The sequence below is a fragment of the Leucopleurus acutus genome (assembly GCF_964270905.1).
Source record: "Leucopleurus acutus genome assembly, chromosome: 17".
NCBI classification, from domain to species: Eukaryota; Metazoa; Chordata; class Mammalia; order Artiodactyla; family Delphinidae; genus Leucopleurus; species Leucopleurus acutus.
Window position 1 is genome coordinate 46,639,379 of NC_139159.1, and position 23,261 is coordinate 46,662,639.

At 34.6% G+C, this 23,261-nt stretch overlaps 1 protein-coding gene across 10 annotated transcripts in view; it reads left to right on the forward strand.

Annotated features, from left to right (window-relative positions):
- VPS13B (vacuolar protein sorting 13 homolog B) overlaps window positions 1-23,261 on the forward strand; it is an 808,377-nt gene that overhangs the window by 232,321 nt on the left and 552,795 nt on the right. For all 10 annotated transcript variants that reach the window (XR_014326885.1, XM_082859134.1, XM_082859132.1 and 7 more), the window contains 2 exons: window positions 4,479-4,613; window positions 5,409-5,582. Coding sequence is in view for 9 of the 10 variants with exons in the window: in XM_082859134.1 (XP_082715260.1) it covers window positions 4,479-4,613; window positions 5,409-5,582 (309 nt within the window). In the remaining variant the exon portion in view is untranslated. The remainder of the gene's footprint in view (window positions 1-4,478; window positions 4,614-5,408; window positions 5,583-23,261) is intronic.

Consider the following 23,261-nt stretch of genomic DNA (forward strand, 5'->3'; position numbering starts at 1 on the left):
TTCAACCTCTCCAGCGTGAACCCTTCAGTGTTTTGCCAGGATGAGTGTGGGGTAGTTGCATGGCTTCACGAATTAAAACAAAGGTTGTGTGGTTATTAGATAGACTTTCAGTCACTGCTCATCTTTTTAGCCTCATCTGCATTCTTGCCCTCTGAACTGCCTGGCTTCTTTCATTCTTATCTTTCCAGGGCTTATTGCAGATCAACTTGCTTTTTAGTTTAATAACGCACGGGCACTTTTCTCTAAGTCACCTTGTTGTTACTTGTTCATCAGCATCCATCTTCTGAAATTTTGATGACAGTTCTTGCCTCTTTGAGAGTTGCACATATAGTGCTTATCTTTTCATTTTCATTTCTTTGTTGGTTTAGGCCCGTAAAAATTAAGGAGGAAACAGAGCTAAACTTACATATGGCTTGACTCCTTAATCTTTTACTTCCACACAGATTACAGGTCATTCTCATTATTTCATCTTCTGATTTATGGATGATAATTATAAGAGTGATCATAAGTTGATTACTGAACACAGGGGGGTTAACGTGTCTGTGAGGCCAGGAGAATTATGTCGGGCAAGAAAGGCAGTGTAAAAAGAATCTGAGCTAAGGGTTCACCACAGGACTAAGAATGTGTGTTCAGAGTTAATATTTTTCAGAAAAATACTCTAAGGAGAAAAAGTAACAGTGCATTTTTTTATATTAAATTGTATTACAAAAATTCACTATTATTTTTAGATTATTCCATTGAAAGTGTATACTATGTAAAATTGTATTTCAATTGCAGTGCCTTAGGGAGTCCCTCTTTCCTTCCTCTAGTAGAATATGACAGCAATATTTGAGTAAATCCACATGAGAGTGCTTTGTAAAGTCATTATTTCAAATGTAAGATATTGTCACTGTCTTTGTGATTGTCCTATTGACTCATGTCAGCTGACTATACATCTTATCAACATTTTGCACCTCTTCCCTAAATTACGTTCTGTATAAAGTTCAGCAGATTTCTCAGAGTTAAATACCTTGAACAATAACTGTAGTATTTTGGCCTCCACATGGAACAATAATAGTGGCTTGCTACCTGTATCTGAAGCCTTGCTTTTTCAGTTTCAGAGCTTTTGGTCTTTTTGTTTCACCATATTGCATTCCCAACAGGAGATTTCCTTTCACAGTTTCAGGAAGTTGCATTCATGTAGACAGAAAAAAATGTGAATGGTGCCCTGAGTTGTGCAATGCCAAGACTCTGCTCCTTTCTACCTCCATAGTGCTTATGTTTGGGGTATTTTACAAATTTTGGTTTGATGGTAGAGTGGAAAGAAACCAAGTTTATTTTTAAATTATTTTTTATTAATACTTTTTCTTCTTTAGAGTAATTTTAGGTTCACAGCAAAACTGAGAGGAAGGTATGAGGTTTTCCATATACTTTCTGCCTCCTTCTTGGTCTGCACAGCCTTTCCCAGTATTGACATCACCTACCAGAGGGGCACATTTGTTACGATTGATGGACCTACACTGACACATCATAATCATCCAAAGCCCATAATTTACATTACTGAGGTTATTTTTTACTAGCAGTTTTCCTCCATTGTTGAAGTCTATCAAAAGATGACTATAATTATCTTTTAAAAAATCTGAGCTTGAGCCATTAAAAACAAATTACTTTTTGAAAAAATTTTCTTAAGGAGAAAGTATGCAGGATGTTTTAGTTACTAAAACAAGTTTAAAAATATCTGAGAGGGACTTCCCTGGCAGTCTAGTGGCTACGACTTCTCACTCCCAATGCAGGGGGCCCCAGTTTGATACCTAGTCAGGGAACTAGATCCTGCATGCCGCAACTAAGACCCGATGAAGCCAAATAAACAAATAAATAAATATATTTTTTAGAATCTGAGAAATGTAATGATCATAAAAAGTGAAATAATTTCTTGATAGTATTAGTCTAAACTAAGATGCTTTATATATGTATAAGTGATTCTGATCAGAAGAGGTTTCCGGCAACTTCTTCTGATAAGAGTCTTATATATGGCATGCATTAGATATTAACAAAGACGTATCATTTCAGATTCAAGGTAGAGTCCTAAACTTGGTGTAAACTGTAAAAGAAGCAGCTTATAAAATAATTTTTTAAAAAGCCATTTTTGTCTATTCATATTTATTTTTGCATCTACCAGAACTAATTCAATTCTTTTGCTTCTTAACACCATCAGTAACCCTTGAGAGAATCTTCTTCTTTTTCTTTTTCTTTCTTTTTTTTTTTTTTTTTTTTTTGCGGTACGTGGGCCTCTCCCGTTGCGGAGCACAGGCTCTGGATGCGCAGGCCCAGCTGCCATGGCTTACGGGCCTAGCCACTCCGCGGCATGTGGGATCCTTCTGGACCAGGGCACGAACCTGCGTCCCCTGCATTGGCAGGCGGACTCCCAACCACTGTGCCACCAGGGAAGCCCTCTTGAGAGAAGTTAGCTCTTGTCTGCTCATCACTATCTAGATTCTTTAAGTTTTTTCAAAAAATTGGCATAGAATGAGAGTCTGACTCTGGGGGCTTGAGAGTTAGAGGAGGGTATTATTCCATTTTGTATCCCTCTCATCACTTAACATAATGATTGGAGCAGCGTAAATTATCCACTGATTATAACTTCTGTATCCACAGTAGATGTTAAATATGCAGGGTAACTCAGTTTCTTTTCTTATGAAGAGAAAAGTGAACCACACCTGCCCACTTTCTGACTTGAGCCTGGGCAAAATCTTTATTTCTCTAAACCTTGGTTTTCCTGAATGTAAAGTGGAATAGTAATAGCTACCTTTTTTTTTTTTCTTTTGAGATGAATCAAAATAACAAACTGGGCATAGTGCATGGCACTTAGTCATTGAGTGTTAGGTACTATAACTAGTAGTACTGCTACAACTGTTATTACTACTACTGCTATGTTTATTTCGTATTGTTGGCATCATTTAACTTTCTGAAATACTGCTTCTTAAGTTTTTTGAGTCATAGATTTTGAGAATTTGATAAAAACTGCTAAAATCATAGAAAAATGTATAAATACAAAGCATTTAGACTCCTGCTTTGAGGATAATAGGTACCACTGCAAATGGAAATAACACAGGTGGTGAATATTTGGGAATAGCAACCAATTGATACATGTTTATATAACAGTCAAATAGGAATCAGTAAATTTATAGGTCCTTCTGAAGTAAAGATTACTATGTGAGAAGGTATTTCTCAAGATGATGTCCTTTAACTACTGGCAGACCATGTAGTGTGTTAGTTAAACTGCAGGTTCCTGGGCCACATCTCAGGAAGACTCTTGGAGGACTATGGGGCTTCTAGAATGCACCAGAGTTTGAGATCAAAGATTTTAGAGTAATGTTTAATATGTCTGTCATAAAAAGTTCATGATTTTCTTAATTATTCATACTTAGTTCTCCTTAAAGGAGTTTCAAATATGAAGGATAATATATATTTGATTGGAATGTGGAATGGGGAAAAGGCGGCCATTCTTCATGAATATAGGTGAAATGAGTGGTGAAGTTTTCTGTGATAGGATCAAATTGTGTTAAACACTTCAGCTCTTTCTCTCTGCTGTAGGACTGAGCAAATATTACTTAACTCCTCTAATCCATTATATCCCAGTTTGTAAAAATGAGGATAACAATAACATCTTTATCACAGCCCTGTTGTGCGGATTGAGTGAGATGTGTGTATCACACATAGTAAGTCCTCCAGTAAATGTTAGTTGATTAGAGTTCATCATCATTATCATTATTTTAGTGGTTTGCAATAATGTTAGTGTAATGTTCTTAAGGTTTCTCTGCCTTTTTAATTCTCACCTACCCTTCAGGGCCAAAATGAGTCTCTCCTTTTTGAATTAAGTTTTCCCTACCATTTATGTCATGGTAATTGTTCCCTTCTGTGCTTTTATGTTCTTCAGCAAGTAGCATACAGTAGAGATGGTAATATTCACTTTTTTTGTTAATTGATATAGAATCCCTTTAGTTTCTTTTAGCTATACATGGGATGTCAATTTTGCTTATAAGCTATTGTATTTTAACTCAGGAGCTGTTTTGAGCTATCTTGTTTCTCTCTCTTCACCCCACCTGGCCAAGATATTTTGAGGAGGCTGTTTACGTAGGAAGTTTCATGCTTAAATTAAATGTCTTTGCCTAAATGAAACTCAATTTATAAGTTAAATTTGTATCAAATTGAAAATCTTACTCTATGTTCTAAAACCAAACATGATTTTTTAGTCTCCTGATTTTTAAACAAATATTTGTTTCAAATTTGCATAAGTATAGTTATGCAGGTTCAGCCCATTTATTTTAAAATTGCATCTTTTTAACTCCTAAACACTGAACTGTGAAGCCTGACACAAATACTGTAAGAACATCGGAGGTAGATAATTAAAGTATAATTAAGTCTAAATGCCTTGGTGAAGGAGTATAAAAATTATTTAAATTCAATCGGCTAGTACATTTGCAGTTTTCTTTTATTAGGTGTGAAATCTAAGAATCCCCTGCCAACTCTTGAGGGCTCAATCCAGAATGTTGAATTGAAGTACTGCAGCACATCATTGGTCAAATGTGCCTCTGGGACCATGGGATCAATAAAAATTTGTGCCAAAGCCCCAGGTATGTGCAGCTGGACCGTGTAAAACTTTATTGCCTGTGTAGGAGAATTGGCCGTGCGTTTTACAAGGAGCGTTACTGAAACAAGAATTTACTCATTGTTCCTATGAATCAGAGATTTTAAATTTTTTTATTTTTACTTGAAAAAAATTGTTAATTGTGCCAGGATGATACTTCTTGACATTAATAGGTTAATTTTTATTTAAGGAAAGAAACTTTGCATAGTTTTAATAATGGTTATGAGGGAGGAAATATTAAAGGAAAGTTTATTCTTACACTTTTGGGGGGGGATAGGAGGTATAGATGTATATGACACTTAAAAATTAAATTAAAATGTTATTAGTATAATGAAATTAAACAGAAAACCCAGCTGTTTTTCAACTGAATGTTGTAATTGATTTTGCCTTCCTTCCAATATTTTATTTCATAATATTTTCCTTAAACTGTTTGTTATTTAATTTTTTCCAGTGTGAATTCAATGTCTAAATAAGATTAAATAGGTACAAATTCCATTGAATATTTAGAATACAGTGTGTTCATGCTGTTTTATTTTATAAGCTTTTCTGAACATGTTCTACATTCATTAGCTAAATATTAAAACAACCTTTTAAGAGTTAAAAGTGCTTTTAATTTTATCAGTCATACTTTTTAGAGTATAACTAAATGTTCTGCTAGAATTACCAAGTATAAACTGAAATTTTATATTATGATGTTAGTATACTTTAAGATCAAACATCTTCGGGGTACTCCTATGTTTTATTTGATAAGAGTTTCTTTTTCATAAATATTTCTGTTCAGGTGAGAGTGGAAAAGAGAAGTTAATTCCATTGCTTCAGGGTCCTTCTGACACTAAAGACCTTCATAGCAGCAAGTGGCTCAATGAGAGTAGAAAGCCAGAATCTCTCTTAGCTCCAGATTTAATAGCCTTCACAGCCCTAGTTCCACAGTATATGGACTACTGCCACAGTTCCGGTAAGTACATCATTATTCACTTATTTGCATTTTCTTTTCCAGCAAGACTTTTAAAATTGGACTTTTTTTCTTTCCTTCTCTCCTTTCCTTTTCTCCTTTCCTTATCTTCGTCCCTCCCTCCTTCCCTCCCTCCCTCCATTTCTTTCTTCCTCTCTTTTTCATTTGTGTCCATTGGGATACACTCCGCAGTTATGCTCTTTGAAAATTCAAATGAAGTATTTTATATCATTTTTGATAAATGATGTGTTTACAAACAATAATGATTTTACTCTATTTTATTGAGATAATTCAGTTGTATGTGTAACAGTTAATCTCAGATTCAACTACTACTACTACTAAACCCAACTGAGTTTTTAAATATATCATGTAATACATAGAAAGGAGTAAAAGAAATTTAAAACATTGCAAAGAGAAAATATTTTTCTTGGGATAGTAGCACTTTGTGACCCATAGTTTGCCATGGTAAAGTTAGGTGTTTGGGCCTTCTGTGCCTTTACAAAAAGGAAAAGATATTGATGTTGTAATAAAGGAAAAAACTCAGAAGTCAAGCTCTTATTTCTTAGAGTTAAATTTTTTTCTAGAAGCACTTTGCCTAGAATCTGTTCCATTTTATTCACACCATAATAGCAGATCCACACCTCTCATATTGAGAGGAGATACTGGAACTATCAATGAAGGTATAGTAAATAGAGCCTGATGTCAGCCATGAGTTCAGTTAGTATGTAGTTGGTAAAGCCAAGACCATGATGCTAGAAATAAGTTAGCTATAAACAGATTTCTTAAAAGGGTCAGGAGTCTGAATTTTTTCTTTAGAATTAATTGGCCAATGAGGTGGTTTCAAATAGCTGCCTAAGAGTAGAGCTCAGTTAACATTATATGACTAGAACTGTAGCTTATAGAAAATATGTTAAGCATGACTGCACTAAGTTCAAAGTAGAAACCATGAAAAGATTCATAATTACACAGAGACTATATGGAGGTGAATATTCGAAGCAGTGTACATATGCATGGATGCAAAACCACTTGAAAGCAGAATTTGTTATAGTAGCATTTGCAGCTGAATGGCATCCACACTAGAAACTAGAAATTAGTATTTGAAAGGTGAGTCTGAGAACCCCTGAGTCAGCTTGCCTTTAAAGACAATACTCCTCAAAAAGACATTTTCAACTTGATGAGGATGGGTGTGGTTTCCTAAGGAAAAAATTGTGAGGATGAGGCCAGTACCCAAGTAAGACTGTGCCTATGGGTAGAAGATTTTACCAGTCCTTTAAAGTAGGGGCTGGTAAGCATTTTACTAAAGGCAAGATAACTAACCTTTTAGGCTTTGTGGGCCATATGGGCTCTGTCTCAGCTGTTCAGTTCTGCTATTAGAGCACACAAAAATAGTCATACCCAATATGTAAATGAATGGGTGTGACTGTGTTCCAGTAAAACTCTATTCACAAAGCAGGAAGTGGGCGAGATTTAGCCTATGTGGTTTGCCTACCCCGGATTTTGGGAGAAGGGATTGGTGGTTAAATAAACATCATGCTCCGCGCCCCAATTTATTTATTTATTTATTTATTTATTTATTTATTTATTTGACTGAGTTAGGTCATAGTTGTGGCACGTGGGCTTCTCTCTAGTTGGTGGCGCAGGGGGCTTCCTCTGCTTGTGGTGTGCTGGCTCCAGGGCATGTGGGCTCTCTCACTCGTTGAGGCGCGTGAGCTCAGCTGTTGTGGTGCGTGGACTTACTTTCCCCGTAGCATGTGGGATCTTAGTTCCCTGATCAGGTATCGAAACTGCCTCACCTGCATTGGAAGGTGGATTCTTTACCACTGGACCACCAGGGAAGTCCCAACATCATGCTGTTTTTAATGCCTATTTAATTATATTCTTTAAATATGCTGTTTGAGAAACTCTGTTATATAATTATCCAAATAGTAGTTTTCAGTAGGTTTTGTTTTCAAATCATAAGATCATTAAAATGTTATTAGAATGACCAGACCATCTGCTTAGCATTTTGATACCTAAGAAGGGACTAAGCTTATTAGAATCTACTGCATATTCTTAAATTGGACAGGGATTCTTCATTTTTTGTCTTGTCATATACACAATTAGAATGAACTGAGTCAAGCATGTTTAAATAATCTGATCTTTCTAATAACAATATTCATATTATTCTTTGTAATTTAAATGTATATCTAGGGTCTCAAATATATATTTGCATTTTTAACCTTTATAGCATGGGTCTAAAAGTAAACTACTATAAAAAAATTGTACCTACGATATTTCTAGGAAAAAGTTTTTTTCTTACTGTTAAGGAAATTCACCTAATCTTCAACTTTAGTGTGATGTTTAGTGATATGCTTATGGATTTGCATGTAAAATTTTAATGTGATCATGCATTTGGTGCTTTGAAAATATTCCTTTGGGTGTGTTTTAATCCTAAAATGTAATGTGTTTTTACTTAAACTACAGTCACATGCTTTATTTAGGGTATTTTTAAATTTAAATTTTCCATCCATCTTGGGAACTGCCACCCACATTCATGACTTAGGTGTTTATGATATAGTTATGAGAGAGCGCATAAGTATTATTTTTCAAAGCCAGTTTTAAAGTAATATTGACTAATTTTATGTTCCTGTAATAAGATTTAAAATTGGAGGTGTGTGTGTGTCTGTGTGTGTATATATGACTGATGGTATGAATGAATTATAAATAAATTTTAAATGAGGAAATAATTTATTAACAATCCTTTAAGATTTTACTGAAATATCATGCTTTCAGCAAGTTGTTTCCTGATCACTGTATATAAAAGATTTTTTCTCTCTTGTTTGCATATATGTGCATACACACACACACACACACACACATTTACCCACTATTCTAAAGTTTTTCTTAGTACTTATCACACTCTGCCATACTATACATGTTACTGATTTGTTAGGTTTTATTTTTCCCTGCTATTAGAATTTAATGCTTCATTATGGCTGGAATTTTTGTCTTTTTTGGTCACTGCTGTGTTCCTAGTGTCTAGAACAATATCCCACATATAGTAGGATATCAACAAATATTTAGTGAATGTATGAGCAAGTAAGTGATGATTGCATTTGCTTTTCTTTGTTTTTTGAGGCTGGAGCACCTAAGGGAAAGGGCATAGAACACGAGTCTTTATTGATGTTGGCTTTAAAAAAAAAAAAAGATGCTGGGTAGTTGAACTCTTCTAGATGAACAATGAAAGGAAAGCACAATTAATCCCTGCTGTCTTTTTTAGAGACAGACCATCCAGATGAGGTTGTTAATGAGCTTTTCCCATTTGTTTATAGAATTTGAATGAGAGGTTTTGGAATGTGGAGTAGTAAGTGATTGGCTAACTGATTTGAGGCAAATTGTGTATTTTAGAGGAGTTTGGTGATCATTCTAGTTGGCTTCTGATTATCATGGCATGATGTGTGGAAGACAGCTGCCTTTGTGCATATGCTCCCAAATTGAAGGGGAACATTAAAAGTGGGGACCAGAAAATGTTGCGGATATTATATTAGGAAGTGAGTTTTGAGAGAAGCTTAATTAGGATAAAGAGGCAGAGTTTTCTGACTCTGACTTCAGAATGTGAGGGAATGGACAGCTTTATTAATGGGAATTAAGTATTAATTGACTGAAAGAAATAGTAGTATTAGTAAAACTTGTTATAAAAACAGTATTTTACAATTTAAAAATCACTTTCATATAAATTGTTTTATTTGTTATAAAACAAGACTGTTCAGCACAGCAAATGTTATTTTGTCTTACAGAGGAGGAAATAGAGGCTCAGAACAAGTCAGACTTTGAACTTGAATCTGGGGCTTCTAACTATATAACATTTTCCCACTGTCTTAGGCTATTTATCATTTTGTCTTTTATTTTTAGGATCCATATTGCTAAACATTGTACCACCCAGCCTTGCACGTTCTTAACTTTGAGGATCTCTTTCTTTACTTCATATTAAGCACTATCAAAAGAGCCACACTTCCATGATGTCACAGCATTGTTTTGTCTTTGAAGTCTTAGCAGCTCCCTTTGCACATTTCCCTCCTCCCCCTTGATCACTTTCTCTGCTTGACTGGCTCTGATTACAGTGAAGGAGCTGAAGGCTCCTATGGGAGTCCAGTGTGCCAGCCCACATTCTTCATTCATGGTTACTATTCACAGGAACCGTTTAGTGACACTTCTGTTTCTTATGTTTGTATAGATAAATAGAGAAAATAGATTCTTCTTTGGCTCCTTCAGAGGTAGAAGCACTTGGTGACTATAATTGATGTATGTAAAATATTTTAAAATAGGTTCTAAACATTTTTCTTCTCTTCTCTTTTAAATATAAACTTTAGCTCTTTTTCATATGCTATATTTTGCCTATGATTTATAGCAGGTTCTGCTTGTTAAAAAGTTCTTAGTATTTGTTAATCCTGTTATTAATGTATAAACAAATTTTAGGGTGTCTGCTATTTATGAATATAAAATGATCACAAAATACTATCAACTTAGAACAAAGGAACTTATAGGCCATCCATTTCAATTTCTAAGTCAGTGTTAGGAGTCCTTTTGATATGCCCCCCTTTCTATGTGCTTCAGATCTCTTGGCCTTCTTTCAGTTTCTCAGTTGTGATTATGCTTTTGTATATGCCTTTTTTTTTCTGTCTGGGATTCTTAAAACTATCCTTACCCCTTCACCTTATACCTGTTGACTTCAGTTTAGTGTTGAGATCTTAGCTCAACTACTATATCTTCAAGAAAGCCCTGATGCTGCCTTTCCCCTACCCCCCACCACCCAATTTGATTAGGTATCTCTGTTACATTCATTTTCATAGTTCACTGTACGTTTCTTTCATAGCACTTAATGACAGTATATATTTATGTAGTTGTGTGATTTGAATGCTGTCTGTCTTCACCATTTGACAGTGAGTTCTGTGAGGACAGAGTTTGTCACTGGTTGCTTATCATTTTATCTCCAGTGCCTAAAATTTCCTCACACATATGGAACGCTTGAGAAATCATTTGTTGAATGAGTGAATAAATGGACATTTATGACAGATAGTGAAGGATATGAATGTATTTCACAGATAAATAGTAAGTCCTTAATACATGTTAACCGTCTTCCCTCTTCTCTCCCTACGTTTCTTCCTCCTCTTCCTTCTCCTTATATATGTATCTACCATTGGAGAGAATATCTAACAGCATCTTTCTTTGTTAGGTCCGATTACTATGAGGTCCTCTGTTTGTTGAACTGTAACTTCCATTTCTTAGTCTTATAAGTGACATGAAAAAATATATCGGCCCTAAATATACCTGACAAAACTTATTATCTTATGTTTCATTGGCATTTGTGTATGATTGTACCTTTTCTGTTGAAACCTTAGTCTTTCTTGGCCTTCAGGTATTAAAAGATAACATCTGATGACTTTTGCGTTTTTGTATATCTTGTGAATGGAGACACCGACAGCTCTTTATTCTAGACTATCTTTTAAAGGATATTTGTATAGTGAACAGTATTTGGGAGATAGATCTAGTGTCCCTCTGGAGCCAATGGAAGGCATGCTTACTGCCCATTATAAAAGATTTGGTTCCTCAACTCGGGGTTCATTTCTTCTATTTTTTTAAATTGAAGTATAGTTGATTTACAATGTTGGGTTAGTTTCAGGTGCAGGATTCATTTCTTATAATGCATTCCACTGCATGTGCAGACATCCATCTGGATATGTCTTTGTTGTTACCTCTGTGGAACTTGGGGGCAAAGAGAACTGATACAAATACATGTGTTGATAATCATGCTGCTTGCTGTGCCATGAGTAATAAAGTCCTTTGTCTGACTCAGGAGTCTCCTGTCTTCTACATCAGTGGTCCCCAACCTTTTTAGCACCAGGGACCGGTTTCATGGAAGACAGTTTTTCCAGTGTGGGGCGGGGGGTGGGTGGGGCGGGTGATGGTTTGGGGATGATTCAAGCACATTACATTTACTGTGCACTTTATTTCTGTTATTATTACATCGTAATATATAATGAAATAATTATACAACTCACCATAGTGCAGAATCCCACCATAGTGCGTAGTGGGAACCCTGAGCTTGTTTTCACTTGCCACTCACTGATAGGGTTTTGATATGAGTCTGCAAGCAATTGATTTATTATGGTCTCTGTGCAGTCAAACCTCTCTGCTAATGATAATCTGTATTTGCAATCACTCCTGAGCTCTAGCATCACCGCCTCAGCTCCACTTCAGATCATCAGGCATTAGATTCTCACAAGCAGCGCGTAACCTAGATCCCTCGCATGCACAGTTCACAGTAGGGTTTGCACTCCTATGAGAATCTAATTCCACCGCTGATCTGACAGGAGGTGGAACTCAGGCAGTACTGTGAACGATGGGGAGCGGCTGTAAATACAGATGAAGCTTTGCTGGCTTACCCGCCGCTCATCTCCTGCTGTGCAGCTCGGTTCCTAACACGCCACGGACCGGTACCAGTCCATGGCCCAGGGGTTGGGGACCCCTGTTCTACATCATTCATTATAGGGTAAAAGCTTAGGATCACAATCCTGGACGCTACAACAATGTAGTTTCTTGGTTCTCCTTGCTGAACCATATTCATTTACCCCCTCAAATACATTTCTTTCCTTTGTGCCTTAAATATAGGTTGTTCCTGGTATTATGTCACCAGCCCTCTTCTATTTGGATGATTTCATCAACACTGTGTGTGTGTGTGTGTGTGTGTGTGTGTGTGTGTGTGTGTGTGTGTTTAGCAACCAACCATATATCTCTTTGTCCATTTATTTTCTTTTGAGATCCAAACTCCAAATTTTAGCCACCTCTTGACCATTGCCCTGTGGATATTTTCCTGTGGCCTAACATGTTTAAAATGAAACTCAGTGTAATCTCCCCCACCCCATTTTATACTCCATCATTCAATTTCAGTTAATAGCACTACTTACCTCTTAATGCTGAAAATTCTAGCACTAACTTAATTGCTCCTTCTTTCTCCTCTGCGTATGGTAGATGTTCCACAAAAGCTTTTTTTTTTTTGGAAAAAAACTGAATAGTCCAGGCTAAACATAATGAATTTATTTTAGTTTCTTCCCATATGATTTGCCTTCAGAGTCATTGCCGTACTTCCACTACATGTTTGAAAACGTCCCTTTTAAAATTTAACAAAAGAACTTCCCTGGTGGCACAGTGGTTAACAATCCGCCTGCCAATGCATGGGACATGGGTTCGGGCCCTGGTCCCGGAAGTTCCCACAGGCAACTAAGCCTGTGTGCCACAACTACTGAGCCTGCGCTCCAGAGCCTGAGAGCCACAACTACTGAGTCTGTGTGCCACAACTACTGAAGCCTGTGTGCCTAGTGCCCGTTGCTCCGCAACAAGAGAAGCCACCGCAATGAGAAGCCTGTGCACCGCATTGAAGAGTAGCTAGCCCCTGCTCACTGCAACTAGAGAAAGCCTGTGCACAGCAACAAAGACCCAAGGCAGCCAAAAATAAATAAATAATAAATTAAAAAATAAATAAAATTTAACACAATCCTCCACATAGCACAAAGTAGAGAGTGTATTTTCCACGTATATATAGTGAACTTCTATTTAGTTAATATTTGTCTTAAGCATATGTGCTACTGGAAATTAGAGTTCTTTTTCACATAAACTATTGTTAAGATAGTTTTCTGTATTTTATAATCTAAATAAATATATGAATTTACATGAAGAATGTCACTCTTCTATGAAATTTCATCTAATTGATTTTGGTTCACCATTATTAAAGATGATAATCTCTTAAAGTATCTGGCTGTAGTCACTTGTGTAAGTAAGATGATCATGCTGTATTTGCTTTTGACATATAAAACTCAAAACAACTATTTCTTCCTAACACTAGAAAAATAGAATTAAATGATTATGAGGATATTTAAAAATAATTTAAAACAACTGTTCCTCTTAAAATGTCATTTAAATGTAATACAGTTTAAGCTGATCTTTCTATTCCCTGGTATAATCAGTTGCAGAAATAAATATAAGGTTTTAACTTTACTGGATTGCCATATATTAAAAGTTATTTTATATTTTACCCATCAGATATGTACAACTTTTGATCATTGTTATTGGGAAGGAAAGTCACAATTATAATTCTGTTCTCTGAAATTCATGTTCAAATTGGGGAGGTAATTTTCTTTCTGGATTAAAATATATCAGCAAACACACACAGTCTTATTTGACCATTTGTAGTTGGTTGGTTAGGATATGAATTGTTAAGGAGTTTTTAAAATGGAGACGGTATTTTAGATTGTAAATTTTAATTTATGGGGAATGGTTTTTTGTTCCAGAAAATTCTCCTCATAATGTAGAATTAAGTGAATTGCCTTGAAGTTATGTTTTTAGTATTTTTGACAGGGCACATGAGTAAGAATGCTTATATATTGTAGCAATTAAAGACAATTCACATTTGTGGTTTGGGCATAAATGTGTAAAAATTATACCCATCTATCTTATTACATTTCCTCTCTCTTCCCTGAGGACTTTACTATGTAGTTTATCTGTAATTGTTGCCAGTTTTCTATCATGTTCCCACTGGGCTTCTGGTGCAAAAAATCTTATCCTCTTGATGACAGAGCTTGCCTGAATGATTTCATGCTCCTAGCATTTTTGTTCACGGGAATTAGGGGCAAAATGTAACTACAGCTGAACAGAGCTTCTATTTTTGTAATTTTGGAGTTTAGGCTCTGTTATTGGAACTAAATGAAGAGATGCAGGTGTTCTCCAGTCCAACCCCTTTGGGAATTTTGATGGTAGATGCTTGAAAAGAAAATGCATGTGTTTCCAGAGTCAAACAGCAGCTGTGAGACAAGGATTTATGTTTTTCTCAGAACTTTGGGATTTCAAAATGTTACATTTAATCACAAGCACAGAAAGGGGAGCAAATGTTAAAGATGTTACGCATAAAAGTAAGTTTACTGATTTCTTTACCATATGAACTATTTGTGGGAATATAGGAGCACAGTGATTTTTAATCATAATATAAACAATTTCTGAAGGATTATGATAGTTACCAGAACATAGCCTTTTTAGAATGCTGCATTTGTAGCACAGAGAATTTTTTATCTTACTAAGTACTATAAAAATCTTTATTTTCCATTTAGACAGATACGCGCACATACACAGTGAAAGGTTTGGTGAAATATTTGCCAAATGCATTTTGATTATAACTTTTTGGGCAAAAGTTTAAATCATAAATGTATTGTATTAATGCAGCCTGATGTTTTTAAGTATAAAAAATATAAATTTCTATCTAGCACAGTAATTAAGGGAATTTACACACACATAACCATATATGTTTAAATGTATTAAAGCAGATATATATTTAAAACATTTTTTCTTTTTCAAATCATGAAGTTTGTTTTATGGTTGATTCTCAAATTGATCTTTACTTAAGTAAAGGAAAACTCTCCTGTATTTCTTTGCCATTCTCATATTTTTATTGCTCTATTTTTTTAGTAAAATTATTCATTTATTCATTCATTCAACAAGTAGTTTTTGCAAGTTTTCTGTCTATATAAATAAAATGATGCATCGAAGTCTCTACTGTAAAGAAATTTATAATATATTGAGGAGATAGGCATAGAAACACCAAGACTGAATGAATGAATAAATGAATGAATGAATTATTAAAAAAGCTTACATTTTGACTGCAACTTTATTCATTGTAAACTATATTATTTTGAACAAGTTAACCTCTGAGTATTGGTTTCTCATCTGTAAAATGAGTATATTCTTACCTGATTGTTAGGATTGTTGTGTAGGTTAAGCACTCTACCTTCAAGTCCATTGTAATTGTGAAACATAATGCAAACTTTAAGTATTAATTATTCTGTCCAAAACAGTACCCTGTGTTAATCATTTTTTTCATTAAATGCTTATGGTTTTTCTCTTGAGTCTTTCCTACCGTGTTCTCTACATGTCACCTGATCCCTATCCACTTTAAATTTTCCTTCAAGTTAACTCTATAAACTTGTGGGTATGCGGGTCTGAAGCTAGGAGTAAATCCTTTACCTAGTCCCAGGATCCTACCTTCTTCCAGATTGAAATGTCTCCTGGATGGCATGATGCTAGGAGTCAGAAACAGTTTCAGTAGCAATGGGAAATTGCTTTGCTTGCTTATTTGAAAGGTCCCAGATTCTGGAAGGAAGCCAGTGAAAGAAATCTCTTGAACCTTATGGATGACCAGTTGTTTTCCTTATTTATAGCACAAGGTAAAAAATTTTGCATTTTTTACTGCTTGTATAGTAAAAGGAAACTGGTATTCAAACTAAGTAAGTGGTATCTTCATTTGTAAATAGTAAATTATTATATAAGAAGTAGTTCAGGTGGTATGGGCTTCAAGTGAACTTCAACATAAAATGTATAATGTTGTGTGTTTTCATATGGATCAAAAAGCTACCATTATTACTTCAGTTTATTTTTATATTTTAAATAATGATGTCTTCAAAGTGCATTTTTATTTTTGCGTTTTCTGTTTAGATTTTGAAGTTGGCTGTATAGTAGCTGTCATATTGGTCAAATGAGAAGTAGAAGCCTTAGTGAACCACTAGGAGTTGATTTATAAAACAGGCGTGAAATTCACATCAGTCTTTGCTACCTGCCTCTTCCCCTAATTGTTTCATCCCTTCTAGAAGAAACTTGATTCCACAGATAGCTTTTGCATCCTTTGTAGTCAGTATAGTATTCACAGGAATCATCCTTGTGCAGTTACTTTGTTTTGTAAATAAATGATGAAAGTCAGTTGTCCATTAATGTGTAAGAATTTAGGAACTTTTCTGAGAACGTTTTGTTTGTTTTAGTTTCACCTTCCTCTGACTTCTGTCCTTCCTTCTCCTCCTCTTCCTCCCTCTTCTCTCTCCTCCCTTCCTAATTAATTATCCCCTCCCAAGCAGCACCATGGCACTTTGACCATATCACAGGGCAAACAGTCATAACTGTTTATAGGATTCTTTCCCCATGAAACTGGTCAGGGTCATGACAAGTACATGATAAGTATTTGGTAGGTACAGGCTGGTCCTAATGAAATGATTTTTGCCATTTGGGTATAACCCTATTGTCTACAGGCCCACATCATTTTATTTCTAAGTTGATCTGTGAGGGAAAAATGTAGTCTGGCTTCAGCCTGTTAAAGAATAATTAAAAAAAAAAGTGAAATCTTGACTCGTATAGATATAAAATGGACAAACATTAAAGCTTATTAACATTATTACCAATGAGAGAACCAGGCAGGTGTTACAACCAGATCAAAGGAGAGTTTTAAAAAAAAAACAACGGACAGTTATAGCTCAATAATACTGTAATAAATTTGGAAATGGACACAAAACAGGCTCCTTCAGCAGTGGGGAAGGGAGGTCAGTCAAATTTCTACCTGACAGAATTTATTTGCATCTATAGTGAATAATTCTTTTGCATTGCTATCAGTTATCTACAATTTAGAGATTTGTAAGATAGTTCAATGGCAATGAAAGGTGCAGAGTCCCCGTAGAATCACACTTAGATAACCTGGGAAGGTGTACTCTGAACAACGCAGAGCTCTTCATTGAAGCACAATTTTTTCCCTACAAGGCTTACTAAATTCCACATGGCTAGGCTATCTTTAGCTGTGGTAGTTTAAATACAGAGGCAGGTCAGGAGTAATTTTGTGAGGCAAATATTCGGTATATGGAGGGAAAATCAAAGGAAAATAATACCACCGGCAGAGGGCAGTGATGAAGTTAACAGTTTCCTCTTGTCCAAAGGAAGTATTGATTGTTGAAGAATTCTGGGCTACTTCTGTAGACCTTAATTTGAATTTAACTTTTGAAATCTTGTCATATTAAGTTCCCTTCAGCCAGGTGCTTTGTCAATATCTGCAACTTTCCAGAAAAAGGCCTTATGTTTTATTTATTTATTTATGTTGTTAAGGTAATAAGATGTTCTAACCTGATTTTAAAGTAAATAGTGTGTTCTAACTTATTAAAAAGCTTTCCTGGTGAAAGTATTTGTACAACAAAAATTTGAATACCTACTCTATATCAGAGAAAGAAGGAGAGAGAGAGAGAGAGAGAGGGAGTGAGTGTGTGTGTACATACATATACACAGGAAAGAGGAGCTCCTGAACCTCACAGAAGTAACAGTCTCTTGATTATGACATTTTTATTTTAGTGAATAGTTACATTGTATTTTTTCTTATGAGAAATAAATGCTTTATATAGTGTTATCTAAATTATAAGAAGCCTTTCTTCAAATGTAAAAATTACATCTTATATTTTCCACTGAAGAGATGGATTTCTGAAATACTGTGAAAGTATTTGCAAGAATATAGTAGAGTTGTGCAGAACTCAGTTACAGATAAATAACAATAAAGAAAATTAAAAATACATCACAGGAAGATGGCTGAAGGACACAAAAGTAAGAAATACAAATGATAAAAAACACATGAAAAAAAATCAAACTAATAAGTAGCCAAAGAAATGGCTATTAAAACAATAGTAAGGAACAATTTTTACCTGTGAAACTGTTACTTAATAAATTATAAAACTGAAAGCTGAGAAGTTTATGAAATGAGCACTCAAATGAAAGTCTGGTGGAACTATTAATTTGTGCAAACTCTCCAGAAATCAATTTAGCAAAACTTATTAAGGACTTTAAAAGTGGTCATCATTCATAATCCTACTTTCAAGACTTATAGGAGTCTTCAAGACTTATATATCCTTAAAAGGAGTAATCCCAGATACATTTAAAGACTTGGGTTTAAAATGTAAGGGTAGTCATGTCAGCTTATTTATAATAATCACAAACCTTCCTTGTTGTCCAATAGTAGCAAATTATAAAATAAATTAAGATATATCTAAAGAAGAGCATCTTTGAAATTAAGCAATAGAAAATATATATCATAGGAAAATGTTCATAATAAAAGCTGTGTCAAAAAAATGTGTAAACCTACATATAATAATATTCTGGTTTTTAAAAATTTCTCTCAACATATGTATATAAATATATGTTTATATATTCTTAGAAAGGTTACTTTTTAATAGTGATTATTAATGCTTGATGGGATTATGAGTCATTTCTCATTCATATTTATACTCATAGGAAGAATATTTGGTATTTTCTGCAAACAAACATTATTTTCAAATATTTCTTTTCAAAATACTTATTTTCAACTAATTTATGGTTATTAGGGTTATTTTGCTCACAAATAAGCATTCTTGCACATTAATTCTTATATAACCTTTAATATTTAAATACATTTGACTTTGAAAACACATGTGTGTCCTGAAAGCCAGAGTTTACAGCTTAGTTTTTATAGATGCTTTGAGGGTTTTAGTATATAGCTGAATAAAATATCAGATTTTAAGATAGCATATTTTGCATTTCTCCTTAGTTTCAGTCTAGTGATTAAAATGTTTTAAATGACTTTATTTTTCCTTTAATTTGTTTTCTATTTATAAGTAAAATGTCTTCCCATTCAAAATATAGTTGAAATTTTATTTTATTCTGAGTCAGCTATCTGGGATACATGCAAACAGAAAAACGTCAGTGAGTTTTGATTTAAATGTCCACTTACAAGTTAGCTCTTTGAATATTTGAATGCTTAGGATATTTGAATACACATGTGAATATTTGAATACATAGGAACAAAGAATTGTCGTAGTTAAAATTCAAGGCCAACTCAATAAAATTCTTCCTTTTGGTTAAACTCAATGAAGTTGAAATACTCTAAATTTTTAGTGAAAACTAGTAGGAGTCAATACTCTAAAGATAGTACTTTAATGCAGCGGTCTCCAACCTTTTTGGCCCCAGGGATGGGTTTCGTGGATGACAATTTTTCCACGGATGGGGGGTGGGGGTGGGGTATGGTTCAGGCTGTAAGGGAGTGATGGAGAGCGATGGGGAGCGGCAGATGAAGCTTTGCTTGCTCGCTCGCTGCTGCTGCTCACCTCCTACCCTGTGGCCTCGTTCCTCATAGGCTGCGGACCGGTAGCAGTCAGCAGCCCGGGTGTTGGGGAGCCCTGCTTTAATGGAAGAATAAATAAAAAGCTTTAATATTTATAATTGTTCTATTTCAGGTAAAAGTAGACTTAGGAGAATGGAATAGTAAAAAGATAACTTTTAGGGAGACACTTAAAGACATTTATTGGCATTTCAAGAACATTAGAAGTTGATAACTGTTGCTTTTTGTTGTTTTACCCTCATTTCCAAATAGTTTCTTTTTTTCTTCGTTCAAGCATTATTTATGATTATTAGCTATGATTAGGGTTACTTCTGGACTTCTTGTAGAAAAATAGAACATTTTCTTGGCGTGATTGGGTTAGAGTTGACAGAGGGACAGGAAGAGGAAAACTCAAGAATTTAAAGAGGATTTATTTCTATATGTGAGTATGAAATTTTCTGAAGTTATGAGTTATAACTGATGAAAGGCAGACAGAGCTTAGTGAATAATCTTTGGGGGAAGAAAGGAATTGATGGGCCTAAAACTCTCTGATAGGGTGATGAGCAGTCACTGAATGGAGAGGTAAGAGGGAAGGAAGAGTAGACAACATTAAACTAGCAGTTATTGGGTAAGATTTTAAAAAAATTAATTTTATATTCTTAAATCATTAATTGTCAGTTATCCTTAAAATAAGATTTTGTTATAATTAGTAATCCCAGGTAGAAGAATTCATATATTTTATAGGGGAGAGATTTTCAAGATAATTTCTAGTCCAGAAGAAAGGAATAAAGCAAGCATGTTACAGCTTGGGTCAGATGTCATCAGAGTCAAGCAGCTAGGGAGTGGAAGAGGTAAAACTGAGTCTTGTTGTCTCGTGTTCTTTTTATTAAGTAATTCAAGTAATCAGGTGCATATTTACTTTGTGCAAGAAGCTTGGGATATAAAGTTGAAAACACCCTTTTACTTCTTATTAATGAGCTTATAGTTCATTGAGGGAGACTTACAGATAATTAAAAGACAGTAAAAATATTGCCATAAAAGAAAATAGTATGTGTTCATATCCAGGGAAACAGTTTACCCACACTTGGGGCTTCAGAAAGGATTCCTGGAATCAGTCATGTCCAAGGTGAGACATTAATTATGAGCTAGAGGAGGAAAAATGGGTCAGGTTTGGGGAAACTGCAGATAAGTTGTGTGCCAGCTTGGAATGGAAGGGGAACATGATAAGAGTTAATGCCTGATGAGATCAGCAAGCTCCCTCAGGTTATGAAAAGCCTTGAAAGTCATTGTAAAGATTTTGGACTGAGCTCCAAAGGGAGCAATTGAAGGTTTTTATCGTCATATTTCTGCTTTAGAAACCAGCGTAGGCTGGTTTAGAAACCAGTGTGTGAATGAGGGTAGAAGACAGGAGGCAGGGACATTACGGGAATGTTGCAATGAAAAAAAATGATGCTGTCAATAGAATTAAACAGATTTGTGGGACTGTAATGTGTTGGAGTCAGCAGGAGCTGATGGTTCATTGAATATGATGGCTAAGGGAAAGGACACAGTAGGCAAGCATGCAGTGTCTGGTTTGGAGAGCTGGAGAGCTGGGTACGTAGTACAGTGCTTTTCGCTGAGATGAGGTACAAAAGGAATGAGAAGCAAGTCTTATTTAGGGTGGTAGAGACACTTGGTATAATAGTAATATTTTTCTGGTTCTTCCTATGCCCCAGGTATTATGCTAAGCATTTTAAGTAGGACTGAAGCAGTTTGACTCTAGAACCCATACATTTACCCATTACACCAAAGAGCAAAGACTGTGGAGGAATTCAGACCCCCCAAAATTGATTAGTCAGTTCATTTAATTCTGCTTAATTTCATTTATTGGCTGCTGGCTGCATACATAAAACTGCTGAAGGCTGGTATAAAAATGTATTCAGTACAGGTCCCCATCAAGTAGTATACACATACAGCTAATTCTAAAAAAACAAGCTTAACTTTAACAAATACTGTAATTGATTGGGAGAAAAGTACTTCTATCTGAAAATAGATGGGGGAGATTAATTTGAATGGGAAGGGAGGACTGAATGATGTTAGGAAAGGTTTCTCAAATAAGGATAGATTTTGAAGCCTGGAATGATAAAAGGTTACATACGAGTTGAAATTCTTATTGTTTAAACATTGCAAATACTTTCAATTGGCTTATATTGTTTTATTTTAAATGTTTGGTAATTATTGGGTTGGCCAAAATGTTTGTTCAGGTTTTTCTGTATGAACTTTTTGGCCAACCCAGTATTATGAGTGCAAGTCCATATTTTTGTAAAAGTATAAAATGTTTAATTGTTGTTAAAAAGTGCATGGTACATATTTATGGTAATGTAGTTTTCCTTCTAAAGTATTTCAGTATATTCAGTTAACTATAATCAGAAAATTGTATTTTAAATTTTACAGTGTGATTGTAAAATATGAAATATTTGTAATACTTGTTATTACTGCTTTTGTTTTCTAAAACAAACTTTTAAAATTAAATATTGCTATCATTAGATTGTACTGATAAACTATGGTTTAGCTTGAAGTTAATTAGTAGAACTTGATTTTTAGCTTTAGAAAAACAAATGCACAGGTTAATAAATCTTTTTTTTTTTTTTTGATTCATTGTTAACAAACCATAACATAAGTAAGCCTCAGTCAGCCTGTGAAAGGGATGAGTTAACACAACTGTTGATGCATTTGGAGTGAAACATCTTTATCAAGTTAGTACAAGAAGCAGTCATGCCCTCCTTGAATTACTCATTTATAATAGCTGAACAGCAGCCTGCATGTGGACTTTGAAATCCTGAGAAAATAAGATGCCTGCATATATCCAAATGTTGAAAGCCTTTACTCCTCAGCAGCTGGAAAATGTTGAGCTCTGTTGTCATCTACTAGGTTTTTGGTCTTCAGGGAGATGTGATCAATTTAATTACTGACCAGCTTTATTCATTACTTTTAATGATTATGGCCTCTGATGTCAGCCTCTGAAGTTTGTAGCTTAAAAGATCATGTTTAAATATAGCATATTTAAAAATTTAAAAAATCAAACACATAGATTATTTTACTTTGCTCAAGTTTATCACATATACTCAGATTACTAAATATATTAAATATTTTACATATAATGATAGAAATTAGTTGTTTACTTTAAATGAAGTCTAAAATGTGTTTGTCTCCAGGGTTCACAAAATTTGCTCAACATATTGTTCTGGGTAAATTTTATGTATTAGTTCCATTCATGTGCAATATTTTTATATTTTTCCTGACATACAGGCTGTGGTTCTATTTTGAATCACAACTACTTATAAACAAAGCAACTAATTATTTGTGCTTCTTATTTATCATCTTTTTAATACCATCTGATGTCTAGTCCAAAGAAGAATTTTAGAAAATATGGAATCATAGAGCATAGGCTAAGAAAAGATTCATGTTATATGAAAGAAGAAATGTATCATAACTTCGAGGCTGTTACTTGAATTCTAACTATGGAACCTAATCTTTGTATAAATCACTTGATCTCACTTTGATTGTTTCCTAATCTATTACCTGATTGCAACACCAGGCAGTGAATACTTTTCTGTGGATTGTCCATTGTATAAAGACATCCCTTTAAAGAGGTCATCATTCATGTCATAAACCAAGTGAATTTGCTAATTAATATTATTTTTATTACTAATTGCAGGATTTTCAGGCAGAGGACAGTAAAATTATTCTTA